The sequence below is a fragment of the Protopterus annectens genome, chromosome 8.part1 (assembly GCF_019279795.1).
Source record: "Protopterus annectens isolate FY-2018-M chromosome 8.part1, PAN1.0, whole genome shotgun sequence".
Lineage (NCBI taxonomy): Eukaryota > Metazoa > Chordata > Ceratodontiformes > Protopteridae > Protopterus > Protopterus annectens.
This window is the reverse complement of record NC_056742.1, coordinates 311,307,317-311,323,616: the sequence shown is the minus strand read 5'-3', so window position 1 is coordinate 311,323,616 and position 16,300 is coordinate 311,307,317. Positions and strand designations below refer to the sequence as shown.

The following is a 16,300-nucleotide window of genomic DNA, read 5'->3' as shown; positions in this document are numbered from 1 at the left end:
TAATATCCAGAGGCTACTACATCCCTCTAACCTTCCCTCCAAAACCTTCAAAGAATTTTCCCAATGTTCCACCCAATCAAAGGGAAGAAGCGGCTTCAGAGATAAGAAAGCTGCATCAAAAAGGAGTCATCCAACCAGTCCCTGCAGACCAATGCGGATCAGGTTTTTACTTGAGATTCTTTTTGGTGCCAAAAAAGACCAGGGACTGGAGACCTATTCTGGATCTCGGCCATCTAAACAAATCAGTGGTTCAAACCAAATTCTGCATGGTCACTATTCAGTCCATTCTCCCTTTTTTACGGGAGGATGTTTGCATGTGGTCGATAGACCTCCGGAATGCGTATTACCACATCAAAATGGATAAACGCTCCAGGGGTCTCCTTCGCTTCCAGCTAGGAGCCAATCATTACCAGTTCCAAGCCCTGCCATTCGGTCTCTGAACGGCCCCCAGAGTGTTCATGAAGTGTCTAGCAGTGGTGACAGCTCATCTGAGTCTTCAAGGATTCTAGGTGTTTCCATGTTTAGACGATTGTCTCCTTTCTGTCCCCACCAAGTGTCTTCTGGCCATGGCCCTCCGTTAATACACTCACTAGCAGAGTCCCTAGGCATCACATTACATTGGGAGAAATCCAGTTTACAACCTACCCAACAGCTAGAATTTATAGGGGCAATTTTGAATACTGGAACATGCCTGGTATCTCTACTGGCCCGCAGGCTTCAGAGGATAAGATTGCAAGTACGGGCGATACTCTGTCAAAGAAAGGCGTCAGCAAGAGAAGTTCTCCCGGCTCTGAGGTCCATGGCTGCAGTCATTCTGATAGTTCCTCTGGCAAGATTACACATGAGACTGCTACAGTGGCTCCTATTGCCCCAGTGGTTGGCAAATCTGCAACCCCTAAATTCACATATCCTCGTTATCAACTCTTGCAAGCAAGATCTCCTCTGGTGGATGAGGCCAGATGCAGAACTTTGGTGTCGCCCGTTTCAGACTCCTCAGCCCAACGCCACGTGGACGCTTCCCTGATGTGGGGGGGGGGCATCTTCCTGGAAAGATGGTCCAAGGCACTGGTCGAGCTTAGAGGCCAACCTGCATGTCATTGTTCTGGAGGTGAGTGGTGCTGTTGTCATTGCAGGCATTACATCCTCTACTTCCATCGGGAGTAAGTGCACTTCAGTCAGACAATGTCAGTAGTCTGGTACATAAACAAGGAGGAACCAAATCCTACCCCCTGTGTCAGAAGGCCATGAGAATTTGGCACTAGGCGATAGCTATCAACCGCTTTCATATAGCAACGCATATCCTCGGGAGCTCCAACGTGATTGAGGACAGGCTGAGCAGATGCATCCTCCTTCCACACAAATGGTCTCTCAACCCAAAAGTGACATCGGAAATTTTCAGCTGTTGGTGCCAGCCTTGCTGCGATCTCTTCACTTCCCCTTCGAACAACAAATGCAGCAGCTTTTTTGCCCTCTTTCTTCCAGAGGGGGAGTCCCCGAGAGAAGCTCTGACTCACGATTGGCCCTTAGGTCTCCTCTATGTTTATCTTCCAATCCCCTTGATACCCCTATTTCTAAAGAAAGCAATTTGGTTGAGATGAAAGGTGATCCTCATTGCCCCATTCTGGCCTCGTCAAGTGTGATTCCCCTTCCTCCAGCCTCACCTGTTACAACATCCGTGGATCCTGGGCACTCATCCAGACTTAATTTTTCACCCCACAAGGGTTGACTCTCCCAAATCTGTCCACTCTCAAGCTGACAGCTTGGTTTCTCCACTTCCGTTAGTCGCCAGGCAGGAAACCCTTTCCTCCCCTGTTAGCAGTATCATTCTGGCCACCCATAAGCCATCCACCATAAAATTTTAGAGTTAAATGGAAAAGGTTTGCTCTTCTGTCTAAATAACAGATGCTAGACCCCTTCTCAGCTCCGGCCTCTGTTATACTTCAATACCTTTCTGAATTTTTTGAGAATGGAGCATCAGCTTCTACTATACAAGTCCATTTAGCAGCTATTTCCAACTTTCATAATTGATTTAGAGGGCACTCCACTTATCTCCACCTGCCTATGCAAGACCTTTCTCACAGGAGTGTTTCATAGCAGACCTCCAATCAGGCGTCAGTTAGAGGCATGGAATATCTCCCTAGTACTACAGTCTCTCTCTTTAGCCCCTTTTGAGCCTGTTGCAAAATGTGACCTTAAACTCCTATCATGGAAATCTTTATTTTTGGTAGCTGTCACATCAGCTAGATGGATATCTGAATTTACAGGTCTTATGCATCAAGAACCCGTATTTAATTTTTCATAATGACAGAGTATCACTACGTACTAATCCATCTTTTCTCCCCAAAGTGATTTCTGATTTCTCTGTGAACCAATCCATTGAAATCTGTTTTTCCCTAACTATTCAAATAAAGGAGAATACTGTCTACATTCATTGGACGTACATAGGCAACAGTTTTTTCTTAGGACTTAATCTATCTGCAAGGCAGATCAACTTTCATTTCCTTCTCTGGGCCAAAAATGGGATATGCTGTATCAAAAGTCACTTTATGGCTCAGAGATTGTATTGCCTTTTCATATTCATGTGCAAATGAGCCTAAACCTCACAATATCAAAGCACATTCAACTAGAGCTATAGCAAATTCTTCTGTTTTTCACTCCAGAGCTTCTATGGACGGCATTTGCACAGCAGCCATTTGGGCTAAACCTCACACTTTCATCAAACATTACAAGTTGGATATGGTCTCCAGGGTAAGAGCAGCCTTTGGCTCAATTGTGCTCTGGAATGTTCTTCCATAAGGGCCACCCAGTTTTCTCAGGTAGCTTGGGATTCTGTCCCATCAGTGATGAATGGAAAGAAGATTAACACCATCAGATAAAGAAGTTATGTCTTACCATGGCGTTCCATCTGTGTTGATCTTCTTCCATTTATCATATCCCACCCTCCGCCCCCCACCAAAGGCTCCTGGTGGATCTTCTGGGTCCTTGTGATGTTTTCAGGGTTTTTGCGCAGAAATGGCCTCTGCTTTTACTTTTATATGCCTTATGCAAACTCGATCTCAGGTAACAGGGAGAAGGGCATTGTGGGTAGCAGCTTAGCTTGAGTGTTTTTTGGTGTATGCGAACTTGGTATTAGGCCGACTAGGTTCTGAGGGCTTGGAACCGAACCAGTCAGTGATGAATGGAAGAAGGTCAATAACACAGATGGAACATTATGGTAAGACACAACTTTTTATTAACAGCTAACCTGAACTTGATTGTCCATGTAGTCCCTTATTTTCTCTTTATTTATTTTATTTGACATTTGTTTACCAGGGTAGTCTGACTGTGTCTACAGAACCTGTTTTCAGCAGAGGCCCGGGAAGAAAAGCTCCAGTTACAGTACAATACAAATACAGTCTAATCCAATACAATAAAGATTACATTAGAAATACTGTACAAAAGTTGGAAGAACTAACTGCTACAAGATGTTGTAATATATTACAGCACATCTAAACAATTCTGAACAGTTAAAACATTACAGACAATAATAGTCATTCTCATCATACATGATGTTAGAAATAGCAGTCAGAAAGTTAGTGATGCAGACATATAGCGAGAGAGAGTTAAGAAGAATAGAAGCAATAAAGCTTGAGCAGTAGCTTAAGGATATGGTATAGAAGCAGAAAAGGAGTTGGAGCTTTAGGATCTTGCAGTCTGTGAGGGATTGAAATGTGAGAGAAGAGGAAGACCTGTGCATTAGGCAGGCTTTATGCAGGAGCAGAGCCATGTTATTTTTGTGATGATTTTTTTAAAGAGGCTTTGAAATGGGTTAGGCCAGGCATAAACCTGGTAGCTAGAGGTAGTGAATTCCAATGTATTAAGACAGAGTATGATTACAGTGTGTGATCAGGTTTTCTTGTGGGTTTTGAGATAGCTAAGAGATTTTTGGTCTTCTAATCATAGGGATCGATTTGGCGTGTAAGGTGCGACTAGACTGGCCTAGTGTAGGTTAAGCAGTAGGCTTGAATATACGGTTGTGCAAGGTGGATAGCTGAATAAAGGCAAGTTGGTTGGTTAGTTCAAGCCAGTTTAATTCTAGGAGTGGGTTTACAGTGGTGTGTATGATATTTAGAGTTTGTGGCAAACTTTGCAACTTTGTTGCAGTGCTGATGTTCTTCGTGTTTCACTGTTGCAGTCATTACATTTGGGTAATCTGCTGGCTCAGTCGGCCTGAATTCCAAAGTCTTGGGTCCTGCATCGGTTGCTGTCTCCTCTTCCATGACGTCAGGGGTATAAAACATGCAGCTGACGCCATTTTCTTTAGTCTTTCTTGCCGCGTGGTGCCCGAAGCAGAAGTATTTCGCAAGTGCCGGTAGGCCGACTGCTGAAATATTCGAGTTTGAGTTTCAGAACCGAAGTCTTCACTAAAGCTAAGTACCCCGTTAAGGAAACTTTTTTCTTGCTTTTTACCAATGTCAGAAAAAGTTAATTTATTACTTGTGGGAAGCAAATACCTCATAAGGATTTCCATTTATACTGTATTCCTTGCCTAGGCCCTGATCACAACATGCCTGGCTGTCTGTTTTGTGCTAGATTTAACCAACGCACTATTAAGTGTTGGTATATTTTTGCATCAAAATATTTTGGAAACAGATTTAATTACCCAGAAATGTCGTCGGATAGCAATCCGACTACCGGAGTACATAAAAACACAAAGAAAAGGACAGAGAAAGGCAGTCGAGATTCAAAACCGACGAAGCTTCTCCTAAGCCAGTCGCCGGTACTCAGAGTCGCATTTGCAACCCCTGATACCCGCTACCTTCGAGTCGCAGGCCTCTACTGACACCCATGTGGAGTCCGGCATGCCACAAGATACTCAAGGTATTGGACTGATGGATGTATCTCCCTCGGATGGGTCCAAATCCGCTGAGCAGGCACCGGCTTCTGAGGGTGTATTTAGACCTCAACATTTGTATGTCAAACCGACGACAGCTGCAAAACCAAAGACAAAAGCAACTTCTAAAACTAAAAAACCGACGCATGCGCCACATGCACAGGCCTCTAGGCCTAAAAAACAAATGATCAAAATGGCTGAAGACCTTATTACCTTGATCAGGGGTACCCATCCCCCTCCTGTTAAGAGGCCTAGGCAAGACACTGATTATGAATCTTCAGATCAAGTTTCCATTTCTTCTGATTCCTCTTCTGATCAGGAATTTATCTATACCTCCCTATGAGGATTCTGATGCTGAGGAGTCTATTCCATCTGCATCTCCTCCTGAGGATTATTCATTTGGAGAAACCTTGCATACTTTGAGGGAGCATTTTCACTGGGAGAGTCAAGACTTCTCAGAATCAAAAAAGAGGCTCAGGGATTTCTTCCTTCTCCCTCAGCACATGCCTTTACCCATTCACCCTGTTTTAGACATTGTGGATGATGTGTTTTCGGGGTCAAGCTTGACCCCTGACTCCTTACCTCTGGCTCCCAGTAAGCCTGACAGATATTACAGGGTCCCCGACTCACATAAATTTTTATTTAGAAACACTGCTGCTGATCCTGAAACTATTTCACAGGGCCCAAAGGGAGTTAAGGCCTCAATAGCAAAAACTCCTACCCCCTCTGACAGAGATTCAAGGGCACTGGACAGATGGGGAAAAAAGATTTATAAATCTGCAACCTTGGCAATCAGGGCCTTAAACTGTCAATTTCATATGCTTAATTACCAACAACATGTTATGGCATTGCTGAAACAGAAAATTATGTTGATTTCAGAATGTGCAGAAAATAAAGAATTGCAGGAATTATTGCATGCAGCTGAACAAGTTGGAAAGCATACTTTGCAATGTGGTTTTGATTCCTTAGAGGCCTCCTGCAGGGCCGCAGTTACTGGATCTGTGATTAGGAGGCATGCCTGGTTAAAGGAACAAAATTTGCCTGATCATGTTAAAGCTAAATTGCTAGATGCACCTTTACAGCTTGATTCTCTGTTTGGTATTAAGGCAGAAGAGGTTTTGAAGAAAATGGAAGACAAAGCTAAGTCTATACAAACTGTTAAAGACTTCTTACAAGTTCAGCCGCCAAGATTCAGTAGACACTGGCCTATAAAAAAATTGGTCCTTTCCTGTATCAGACAGAGCTCAAAGGGGCAAATCCAGACGCCCTAAGGGTTCCAGATACCAGAAGCAAGATTCATGCAGGTCAAAGCAATGGGGCACTTCCACCTCCAAATCTGGAGGAGATAAAGCGCAAACCTACAGAAAGCAATCCCAATGACTTCCCTCTGCCTACACCAAGCACTTATCTTTTGGCCACACCCATAGGAGGAAAATTAGCACTTTTTGCTCAAAATTGGCAGTTAATAACCCAGGACAAGTGGGTACTACAAATCGTATCACAGGGATACAGATTCCATTTCCACACTCTGCCAGTGGCAAATGGTTGGCCAGATTTGCCAAAAAATCAATGGGCAGAGGCACAGAAACAGGTTACATCCCTCAAGGATATGGCCATTCAGACAGTACCAGAACAGGAAAAAGGGCAAGGTTTTTACTCGACTGTTCTTGGTACCCAGAAAGGACAAAGCCTGGCGGCCAATACTGGATTTATCGACTTTGAACACATACCTGGACATTCCAAAATTCAAAATGCTGACTTTGCAGCAGCTTCTGCCCATGCTGGACAAGAATGCTTGGCTGGTGACTTTAGACCTAAAAGAGGCATACCTGCATGTCCCAATAAGACAATCGTGCAGCAGATACCTCAGATTCAAGGCTGGCTTAATGCATTACCAATTCGCTGCCCTGCCCTTTGGCTTATATACTGCGCCCAGGGTCTTTACAAAGTGCCTGGCACCAGTAATTGCATTTTGCAGACAAAGTAGTATACAAATATATCCTTACTTGGACGACTGTCTCATTCAAGCAGAGAACAAGGGCACTCTTCTTCCACACTTGGCGTTTGTGAAAAGGCTTCTAACATGCCTAGGGTGCACAATAAACGAAAATAAATCACAAATGGTACCCCCTCGAAATGTAACATTCCTGGGTGCAAGCTTGAATACAACTGTCCAGATGGCTTACCTCACGCCGACAAGCAAAGGCAACTGACTACTTAGTTCAAGCTGATGACAACAAAAACCCAGTCTTCTGCAAGACCATTTCTGCAGGCTATGGGCTTCATGGCATCCTGCATCCCATATGCAAGACTGCATATGAGGAAACTTCAGTGGTACCTAAAAAGTTTATGGAGTCAACATCCTCACAGTCTGGAAACAATGATTCCTCTCATTCCCTGCCTGCAACAGGAGTTTCTATGGTGGGCAAAGGCATGTCACCAAAACATGGGACAGCCATTCACTCTACCCCCTGCCAGCCAAACCATAACAACGGACGCATCAGATTATGCCTGGGGGGCCCACGTGGGAGGAAGATGCATTCAGGGCATATGGTCACCAAAACAAATGCCTTTACATATCAACCAGAAAGAGATGCTAGCTGTTCAAAATGCCAGAACAGCCTTCAAGGACTTAGTTCATCCAGGACATGTACTGATAAAGACGGACAACACCACAGTCATGTGGTATATAAACAAGCAAGGTGGCACACACTCATACCCCCTTTGCAGATTAGCCATGGCACTGTGGGACACAGCTTTGACCTAGCAGATACATCTTCAAGCTCAATTCCTGCCAGGAAAACAAAACACTGGCAGACGATTTAAGCAGAAACCTTATGGATCCTCACAAGTGGAAACTAAATCCACAAGTCTTCAGCATGATGACAGAGAAATGGGGGAGCCCAGACATAGATCTATTTGCCTCCCCTCAAAATTATCAATTGAAAAAATTCTGCACAAGGACTTATCACAGACAAGCATGGAAAGTGGACGCCCTATCCTTCAGTTGGAAAAACCTTTCAGTTTACGCCTTTCCTCCTCTGCCTCTTCTCCCCAAGGTCCTCCTAAAAGTCAAACAAGAGAAACCAAAGATGATACTAATTGCCCCGGACTGGCCCTGCCAGTACTGGTACCCAATTCTAAGGAACTTGTCTCAATAACCAGCTTGGACCTTGCCTCAGAGACCACAACTACTGTCCCAGCAAAACAATCAGATCCTGCGCAGTCAACTACAGACTCTAAACCTGGCAGCATGGCTGATCATGTAGTCATACAAACAACACCTCTCAGTAAAGCTGTGATGGATGTCATTTTGGAAGCCAGAAGGCCTAGTACTAGAAAATCTTATGCTGACAAATGGAAGAGATTCTGTGCTTGGAATCAAGCACAAGGACTGATGCAGCAGAACCAAATATGCCTCCGATATTGCATTACTTAACTGAGATGCTTGACAAAGGCTTATCTTTTTCATCAATTAAAATCCATGCCTCTGCCGTTTTGGCTCATTACAATACAGAGCCACCAATCTTTTCTCATCCTTTACTAAAGCAGAATCTTAGAGGAGCCAAAAATTTAAGGTCTCCTAGAAGATCACCTTTCCTGCATGGGGACCTCAATTATGTGTTGGAAAAGCTCACCCTGCCTCCATTTGAACCAGCTGCTACCGCTGATAAAAAGTTTTTATCATGGAAAACAGCTCTGCTACTAGCAATTACTTCAGCAAGAAGAGTTTCAGAGCTACAGGCCCTCATGGCTGTAGAGCCTTTTATCATATTTTACCCAGACGGTGTGTCTGAGGACAAATCCTACTTTTATGCCTAAGGTGCTTTCCAGTGTGGCTCTTAACCAAGCAATTTATCTGCCAACCTTATATCCAAGTCCGCAGAGCAAGGGGGGAGAGAATTCTGCATTCCTTGGACGTACACAGACCGCTAAGATTCTACTTAAGCAGGACTAAAGCTCTAAGAAAAACTGAGCAATTACTAGTGACATATGTTGCAGGATCAGAAGGCAAGGCTATCTGAAAACAGACCATTTAAAGTGGATAAGCCACTGCATCCGTTTCTGCTACTAATGGTAAACCTGTGCCCAAGGGCATTAGGTCTCATTCCACCAGAGCTGCAGCTACTTCAGCAGCCTTTCTAAGGGGAGTACCAACCAAAGACATTCTAGAGGCTGCTACTTGGAGTTCTGTTCACACCTTTATAAAGCATTATCATTTACCTCTCTACTGTAAATCCAGGGCAGGCTTTGCCACTGCAGTTCTGCAGGGCCTTATAGCCACTCCTAATGCTGTTTAGCTCCAGCCTCCCAACCATAGCTTTGGGATTCTACCCAAATGTAATGACTGCAACAGTGAAACACAAAGAACATAGTACAGTTGTGTACACTTACCATAAATATAGATGTTCGAGTGTATTCACTGTTGCAGTCCAGGTTACCCTCCCGCCATCCCCCGGTCATTCTGTCATTCTGGAGTTTCTTTCCTTCTCTATCTTCTACAACCTATGTGGTGTATTTGCTTGTAGACGAAGGTAAAGTTTATATTGATGCATGTATGTATATATATGGGTTCATGTCAAACCCACGACATGTTCAAATATCGAAAGTAACTACACCGAAACGAAAACATCGACATTTCAAAACATCGACAGTACAGGTATACGAAAGGACAGCGCTAACATGGGTCCTGCAAGGGGAAGTAAAGGATTTGATATTATCCTATACACATACTACTTCCCCCTTGCAGGTCCCATGTTAGCTGTCCTTCGTGATACCTGTACTGTCGATGTTTTGAAATGTCGATGTTTTCGTTTCGGTGTAGTCACTTTCGATATTTGAACATGTCGTGGGTTTGACATGAACCCATATATATATATATATATATATATATATATATATATATATATATATATATATATATACACATACATATATTTTATTTTATTTTTTTTTTTGCTACCTTTTTGGGGGCACCTGACATTGGGGGCAAGAAAAACTAAAGAAAATGGCATCAGCTGCATGTGTTATATCCCTGATGACCTGACGTCATGGAAGAGGAGACCGCAACTGACGCAGGACCCAAGACTTTGGAATTCAGACAGACTGAGGGCAACCTGGCAGCAGATTACCCAAATGTAATGACTGCAACTGTGAATACACTTGAACATCTACATTTATGGTAAGTGTGCACAACTGTACTTTCCAACTTGCTTAGGGTAGAATTTTGTAAGTTAGTTAAGATAGGGGCACCAGAAAGAAGAGAGTGAAGTAAAAATGTTTTTGCAATGGTAGTTTTGGTTACTGCAGTAAAAAAAAGTTTGTCTCTATATAAGAGTTCCAGTTTTTGATGAGCTTTCTTTGTTTTGCTGTATATGGGGGTCAAATAAAAGTTTGTCAATGATAACACTTAGAAGTTTGGTTTCCTGCACTATTTCTAGGTCAGTGTTGTCAGGTACAAGGATAATGAAATGATCAGTGACAAGGGAGGTGTTTTTGGAATGAAAGAGTACTAGTTTTGTCTTCTTTGGATTAAACAAGAATTGGGCATTTCTTGGCCAGGGTTCAACTGCTGTAAAGGACTGTTGAGTTTTTTTGCGAGTAGTTCTGGTAGCGATTGAGCATTGCAGATTTTGGTGGAATCATCAGCGTATTGAATGACGGTCCCAGGGTGAGAGGCAGTGTGAAGGGTTTTTTTGAAAATGTTGAAAAGTAGGGGTCCTAGGATGGAGCTTTGGGGGACTCCAGTAGGGTGAGAGTTTGTTGGACCATTTCACTGCTTGTTTATGATCGTTGAGGTAGCTTTGAAACATTTTGCTGTGTTGTATGAGAAGCCTAAGTTAGACAGTGTGCTCAAAAGTAAGGAGTGAGAAACTGTCGAAGGCCTTGGAGAGATCAAGGAATACTGAGGCTGTATAGCATCCTGCATATCTGGCCTCTGTTCATGGTGTCTGTAAAAGATAATAGGGCTGTAGCTGTGCTGTGGCTAGGTCAGAAACCATGTTGGGTTTTTGTTAAAAGATTGTTTGGCAATAGATATTGCATTACCCGCTGATGGATACCTCTGTCGAGAATTTTGGATATGGGTGACGAGATGGATATAGGATGGAAATTGGATGGGTCAAAAGAGTTGCCTACTTTGTGGATGAGGGGATGTGAGATTGTTTCCATATGGTAGGTACTTCTGATTCAGATAAAGACCTATTTATAAGGATACTGATTGGGTAGGCGACTGAGTTAGCAGCCAGTTTGAGGTAGTATGGGGGAGATTGTCAGCTGAAGTAGAGCAGGGTTTTGGTTTTTGTAGCAGTTTCTTAATGGTGTCAGTGGGTATGGGCTGAAATAAGAATGGGACTTGTATGACATTTTGTTGAGTATGGGGGTTAGTAATGACAGGGTTAGAAGTAGTTGACCTGTGGTTGGTGTCTGAATAGGTTGAAAGGTGGGGGGGGGGTTCAGCATTAGGGGTGTTGGTTAGTAGGTCTGAAATTGATTTTATAAAGTGCTTGTTACATTTTTTGGCTATTTGTGATGGAGGGGTATCACGTAGTAGGGTGTGCTCTCCATTTCTTCCAGGGTTAAGTAGGGAAGATATGGAGTGCCAAAATTTACTGGGGTTGATTTTATGCTGGAATTGAAGCTGGGAATAATATAACTTATCTCTGTTGATTAGTTTTGTTACTTTGTTACGTAGTGTTTTGAAATTAATATGATTTTATTCATTTTTGTTTTGTTTCCAGGTTGACCAGGCTAGGTCCCTTTGCTTCATCAGGTGTTTACATTCCTTAGAGAGCCATGGTGCCGAGTTCTTTTTGATTCTTTTCATATGAATGGGAGCTGGTGTATTAAGTATGTGAAGGAAGGTGTTATTTAAGTATAGTACACCATCATTAAGGGGTAGTTGTTTAAGGGGTGTCCAGTCTATTTCCTGTAGGAGATTGCAGAATTTATACAGACAAAAATGGAGTTCTTAACTGATTTTATAGTGTGTACTTTTAGTTGTTGGGAGTTTGTTCTGAGGGACTAAGCTGGCAGATGATTGGTCAGGGAGCTAGGCAGTGTACCAGCAGAGGGTAATTAGCAGGGTGGGATACTAGAATCCAGTCTAAGGTGGATTGCCAGGCAAGATCTCTGCTGTATCATTTTGGAGCATTGATAAGCTGAGAAAAACAATACAGATTTATACTGTTTGTGGGGGAGTCGGAAGCTATGGTTTGCCAATCTGTATTTACGTCTCCTAAGATTATTGTTTCAAGGTTTATTGTTTGGGATGGCCAGGATTTAATATTTTCCAACACTGGTATATTGTTACCTGGTGGGATGTGTATTACTATTATGCAAATGTTTTTGATGTATTGAAGATCAAAAAGGAGATTTTTTTTTTAGCATTCTAGTTGCTCCTGCTGTTGCTGTGTGAGATTCCCATTGTGTTATGCTGTAACTTAAAAATGTTTGTCCATTCTGTGTTTTATACTCTAACCTTTATCAACACCTCTAAATAATTATCTTACTACTTTCCTATGTTTTTCTCTTTTTTGCAAAGTTTTTAAATTCCATTTTTATGATGTCCTTCATGGATGCATCTGCAGTCATAACAAGTGGGTTGTCCTGTCGTCAGGCAGCCCTGCAGTCGGCCGGATTCCAAAGTCCGGGTCCGGCTTCGGCTGATGTCGCACTCCACCCGACGTCATCTCTGTTGGTCTTCGGGTATAAAAGCATCAGCCGACGCCATTTTCCCCAGTCTTTCTTGCGTGGCCGAAGCAGAAGCTGTTCGCAAGTGCCGGTCGGTCGGATCCAGAGATTACTTCTACCGAATACTACTTCGAAGACTTCTAAAGCTAAGTACCCGTTGGGGACTCTTTCTTGCCTCAGCCGATGTCAGAAAAAGTTAACAATTGTTTAACCTGTGGGAAATAAATACCTCATAAAGATTTCCACTCTTACTGTCTGCCTTGTTTAGGCCCAGCCCACGGCGTAGCAGCCTGTTCGGCCTGTGCCTCTTTCAACCGACACGCTTAGGCATCGGTCGGAGTTTGCAGAACGGTTTTTCGGTTCTGATTTTGCCTACATTATGCCGTCGGATCCTCCGACTACCCCCAAAAAGCAAAGATAAAGACCGACACTCGCGGTCCGCGGTTTCGGCGAAACCACGGTAAAGCAAACGCGAGTGTCTTGGTTTCGGCGAAACCGAGAAAACTGCTCAAAGTACAGCTGAACCTATTCTTACAACTGAGGCCCCTGCTACAACTCTTGAATCGACCTCAGAAATTTTACCCACTACGGTGGTTGACTTATCAGACACCATCCCTTGGATGTCTCTACCCCAGCACGTGGTGCTGCTAGGCCTCCAGCTGCCATGTCCATTAAGGCCTTCGCCAGGGCTAAAGCAGCCAAGACTACTAAATCAGTGCCTGTTAAACCCCCACATCCAGGCCCTCTTCTAGTTCTCAAATGCTTTCTTTGGCAGAAGATTTAATTTCTTTAATTAGAGGATCTCAATCTCACCCAGACAGGGCCTCTCAGCCCCAGAGAAGAGACCTAGGGCAGAGCCCCTTGAGCCAGTGTCTTCTGATGATTCTGCTGATGAATCAGACATAACTGACCAGCCTGAGGCTCCCTTCTCCAATTTTGAAGATTCTGATGCTGAAGAATCCATTCCAGCTGCTTCCCACCAGAAGAATTCTCCTTTGGGGAAACCTTGCATGCCATGCGAGAACAGTTCCAATGGCAGCAACAGGATTTTTCAGACTCCAGAAAAAGACTTAGGACCTTTCTGCACCTCCCACAGCACAGGCCCTTAGCTATACCTCCTGTTCTCTCTGTGGTGGATGATGCTTTCAATGATGTTTGCTCCGCTCCAGATTCTTTACCCCAGCCCCTGCCAAACCAGACAGATTTTACAGGGTGCCAGATACTCATCACCACCTTTACAAGGCCCCACTTGCAGACCCAGAAACTATATCCCAGGGTCCCAAGGCAGTAGCCGACCACAGCTAAAACCCTATTCCTTCTGAAAGGGAAGCAAGGTCACTAGACAGATGGGGTAAAAAGGTCTACACTTCAGCTACTCTCTCAGCTAGAGCTTTAAACTGTCAGTTTCACATGATACAATACCAAGAGTTTATGCTTGATCAGTTAACTAAAAACTAACCACTGATGAATCTCTTGATAAGAAATATGTATTAGAGATGGTAAATAACATACAACAGGTTAGCAACCATTCCTTAAAATGTGGCTATGATGCACTGGAGGCTTCATTTAGATCAGCCATGACAGGCACAGTGATAAGAAGGCATGCATGGCTAAAGGAACAAGCTTTACGGATCATGTTAAAGCTAAGTTGCTAGATGCTCCTATGGACAAGACAAGTTTGTTTGGTACACCTGCCCAGCAGGTTATGAAGAAAATGGAAGAAAAGGCAAAATCTGTTCAAACTGTTAAAGATTTCTTGCAGGTTCAACCCCAAGGTTTAGCAGGAACTGGCCTGCCAAAAATTGGTCCTTTCCTGACTCCACAAAATTTCAAAGGGCCATGAATAGGCGTTCCAGAGGCAGAAACCAATCCAGAGGAGGTGCCTACAGAGGACGACAGTGGCAAGGAAACAACAGAGGCACAGACACAGCCACTGCCACTACATCAGCACAACCACAGTGACTTAATCCTAAATCCGCCTACCAGGAACAAATAGCAGCTCCTCTAGGCGGAAAGTTAACCTTATTTTCAAAGAACTGGCACTACATAACAAAAGACAAGTGGATTTTACAAACCATAGATCAAGGTTACGGTTTCACTTCCACACTTTACCAGTCAAAGAGGAATGCCAAATCTACCTCCAAATCAAAAACAGAGGCTCTACCAGATAATGGAGTTAGCAAACATGAGAGCTGTGGAAAGAGTGCCAACAGCAGAACAAGGAAAGGGTTCTACTCCAGACTATTCCTAGTTCCAAGAAAGGAAAAAGTTGGAGACCAATTCTCGACCTGTCCACCTTAAATACATACATCATTGTCCCAAAATTCAAAATGCTGACCCTACAGCAACTTCTTCCCATGCTGGGCAAGGAGTCTTGGCTGGTAACTCTAGATCTCAAGGAGGCATACCTGCACGTCCCCATTCGACCAATCTGCAGAAGATACCTCAGATTTCTTGCAGGATCAGAGCACTATCAATTCTCAGCATTGCCCTTTGGCTTATCTACTGCGCCCAGAGTATTCACAAAATGCCTGGCATCAGTAATCGCCATTGCAGACTACAGGGAATTCAAATTTACCCATACCTGGACGACTGCCTGCTACAAGGGGACAACAAAAGCAAGCTGACAACAGATTTACAAAGGGTCATTTACTTGCTACAAGGACTGGGATACACAGTCAATTTACAAAAGTCAAGGCTGATACCATCCCAAACAAGGACATTCTTGGGCGGAATTGGACACAGTACAACAAATGGCATTCCTGACTACAGAAAAACAAAAAAGAACTTCCTCTTTACTTCTTGGCACTAACAAAACTGAACAAGTTAACAGCAAGAAAAGTTCTGCAGGCCTTGGGCTTCATGGCATCATGCATAATCTTGGTCCCATTTGCCAGACTACATATGAGGAAACTACAGTGGTACCTAAAGAATTTATGGTCCCAACACAGACACAGTCTAGAAACAGAAATCCCACTAATTCCATGCTTAAAACAGGAGTTCCTGTGGTGGGCTCAGGCATGCCAGTCAAACCCAGGCCTACCCTTTCGCAGATGTCAACCAAGCCAGACCATCACAACAGCCGCTTCAGACCTAGGATGGTGGGCCCACATGCTGGACAAATGCGTGCAAGGATTGTGGACACAGGATCAACTTCACCTGCACATCAATCTAAAAGAAATGCTGGCAGTAAAACTGGCAATCCAAAAGTTCAAACCATTTCTCAAAGAGGGCCAGTTGATAAGGACAGACAACACCACAGTCATGTGGTACATCAACAAACAGGGAGGCACTCATTCATACCCCCTATGCAGAATGACCTTGGAGCTGTGGACCCTGGCACTCAGCTACAACATTCAGTTACAGGCAATATTTGTACCGGGAAAGACAATACTCTAGCAGACATATTAAGCAGAACCACTTTGGATGCCCACGAATGGAAGCTGCACCCGGACATCTTCAAGACCATCTCGAAGAAATGGGGAATGCCACAGATAAAACTATCAGCATCACCTCTCAATCACCAGCTCAAAAATTCTGCACAAGGACATTCCACCCACTAGCATGGAAAGTGGACTCACTCTCCTTCAACTGGAAAGGCCTAACAGCATATGCATTCCCACCTCTTCCTTTGATACACAAGGTACTACTAAAAATCAAGGAAGAACGTCCAAGGATAATCCTGATAGCTCCAAACTGGCCAAGACAACACTGGTACCCACTACTGAAGAGCAT

At 43.7% G+C, this 16,300-nt stretch overlaps 1 protein-coding gene across 1 annotated transcript in view; it reads left to right on the top strand.

Moving 5' to 3' along the window:
- Positions 1-16,300, top strand: part of GLG1 (golgi glycoprotein 1) — a 3,171,999-nt gene that overhangs the window by 2,391,502 nt on the left and 764,197 nt on the right. Inside the window, exon 20 of the mRNA XM_044081599.1 lies at positions 10,722-10,786. Within this exon, the coding sequence (XP_043937534.1) occupies positions 10,722-10,786 (65 nt within the window). The remainder of the gene's footprint in view (positions 1-10,721; positions 10,787-16,300) is intronic.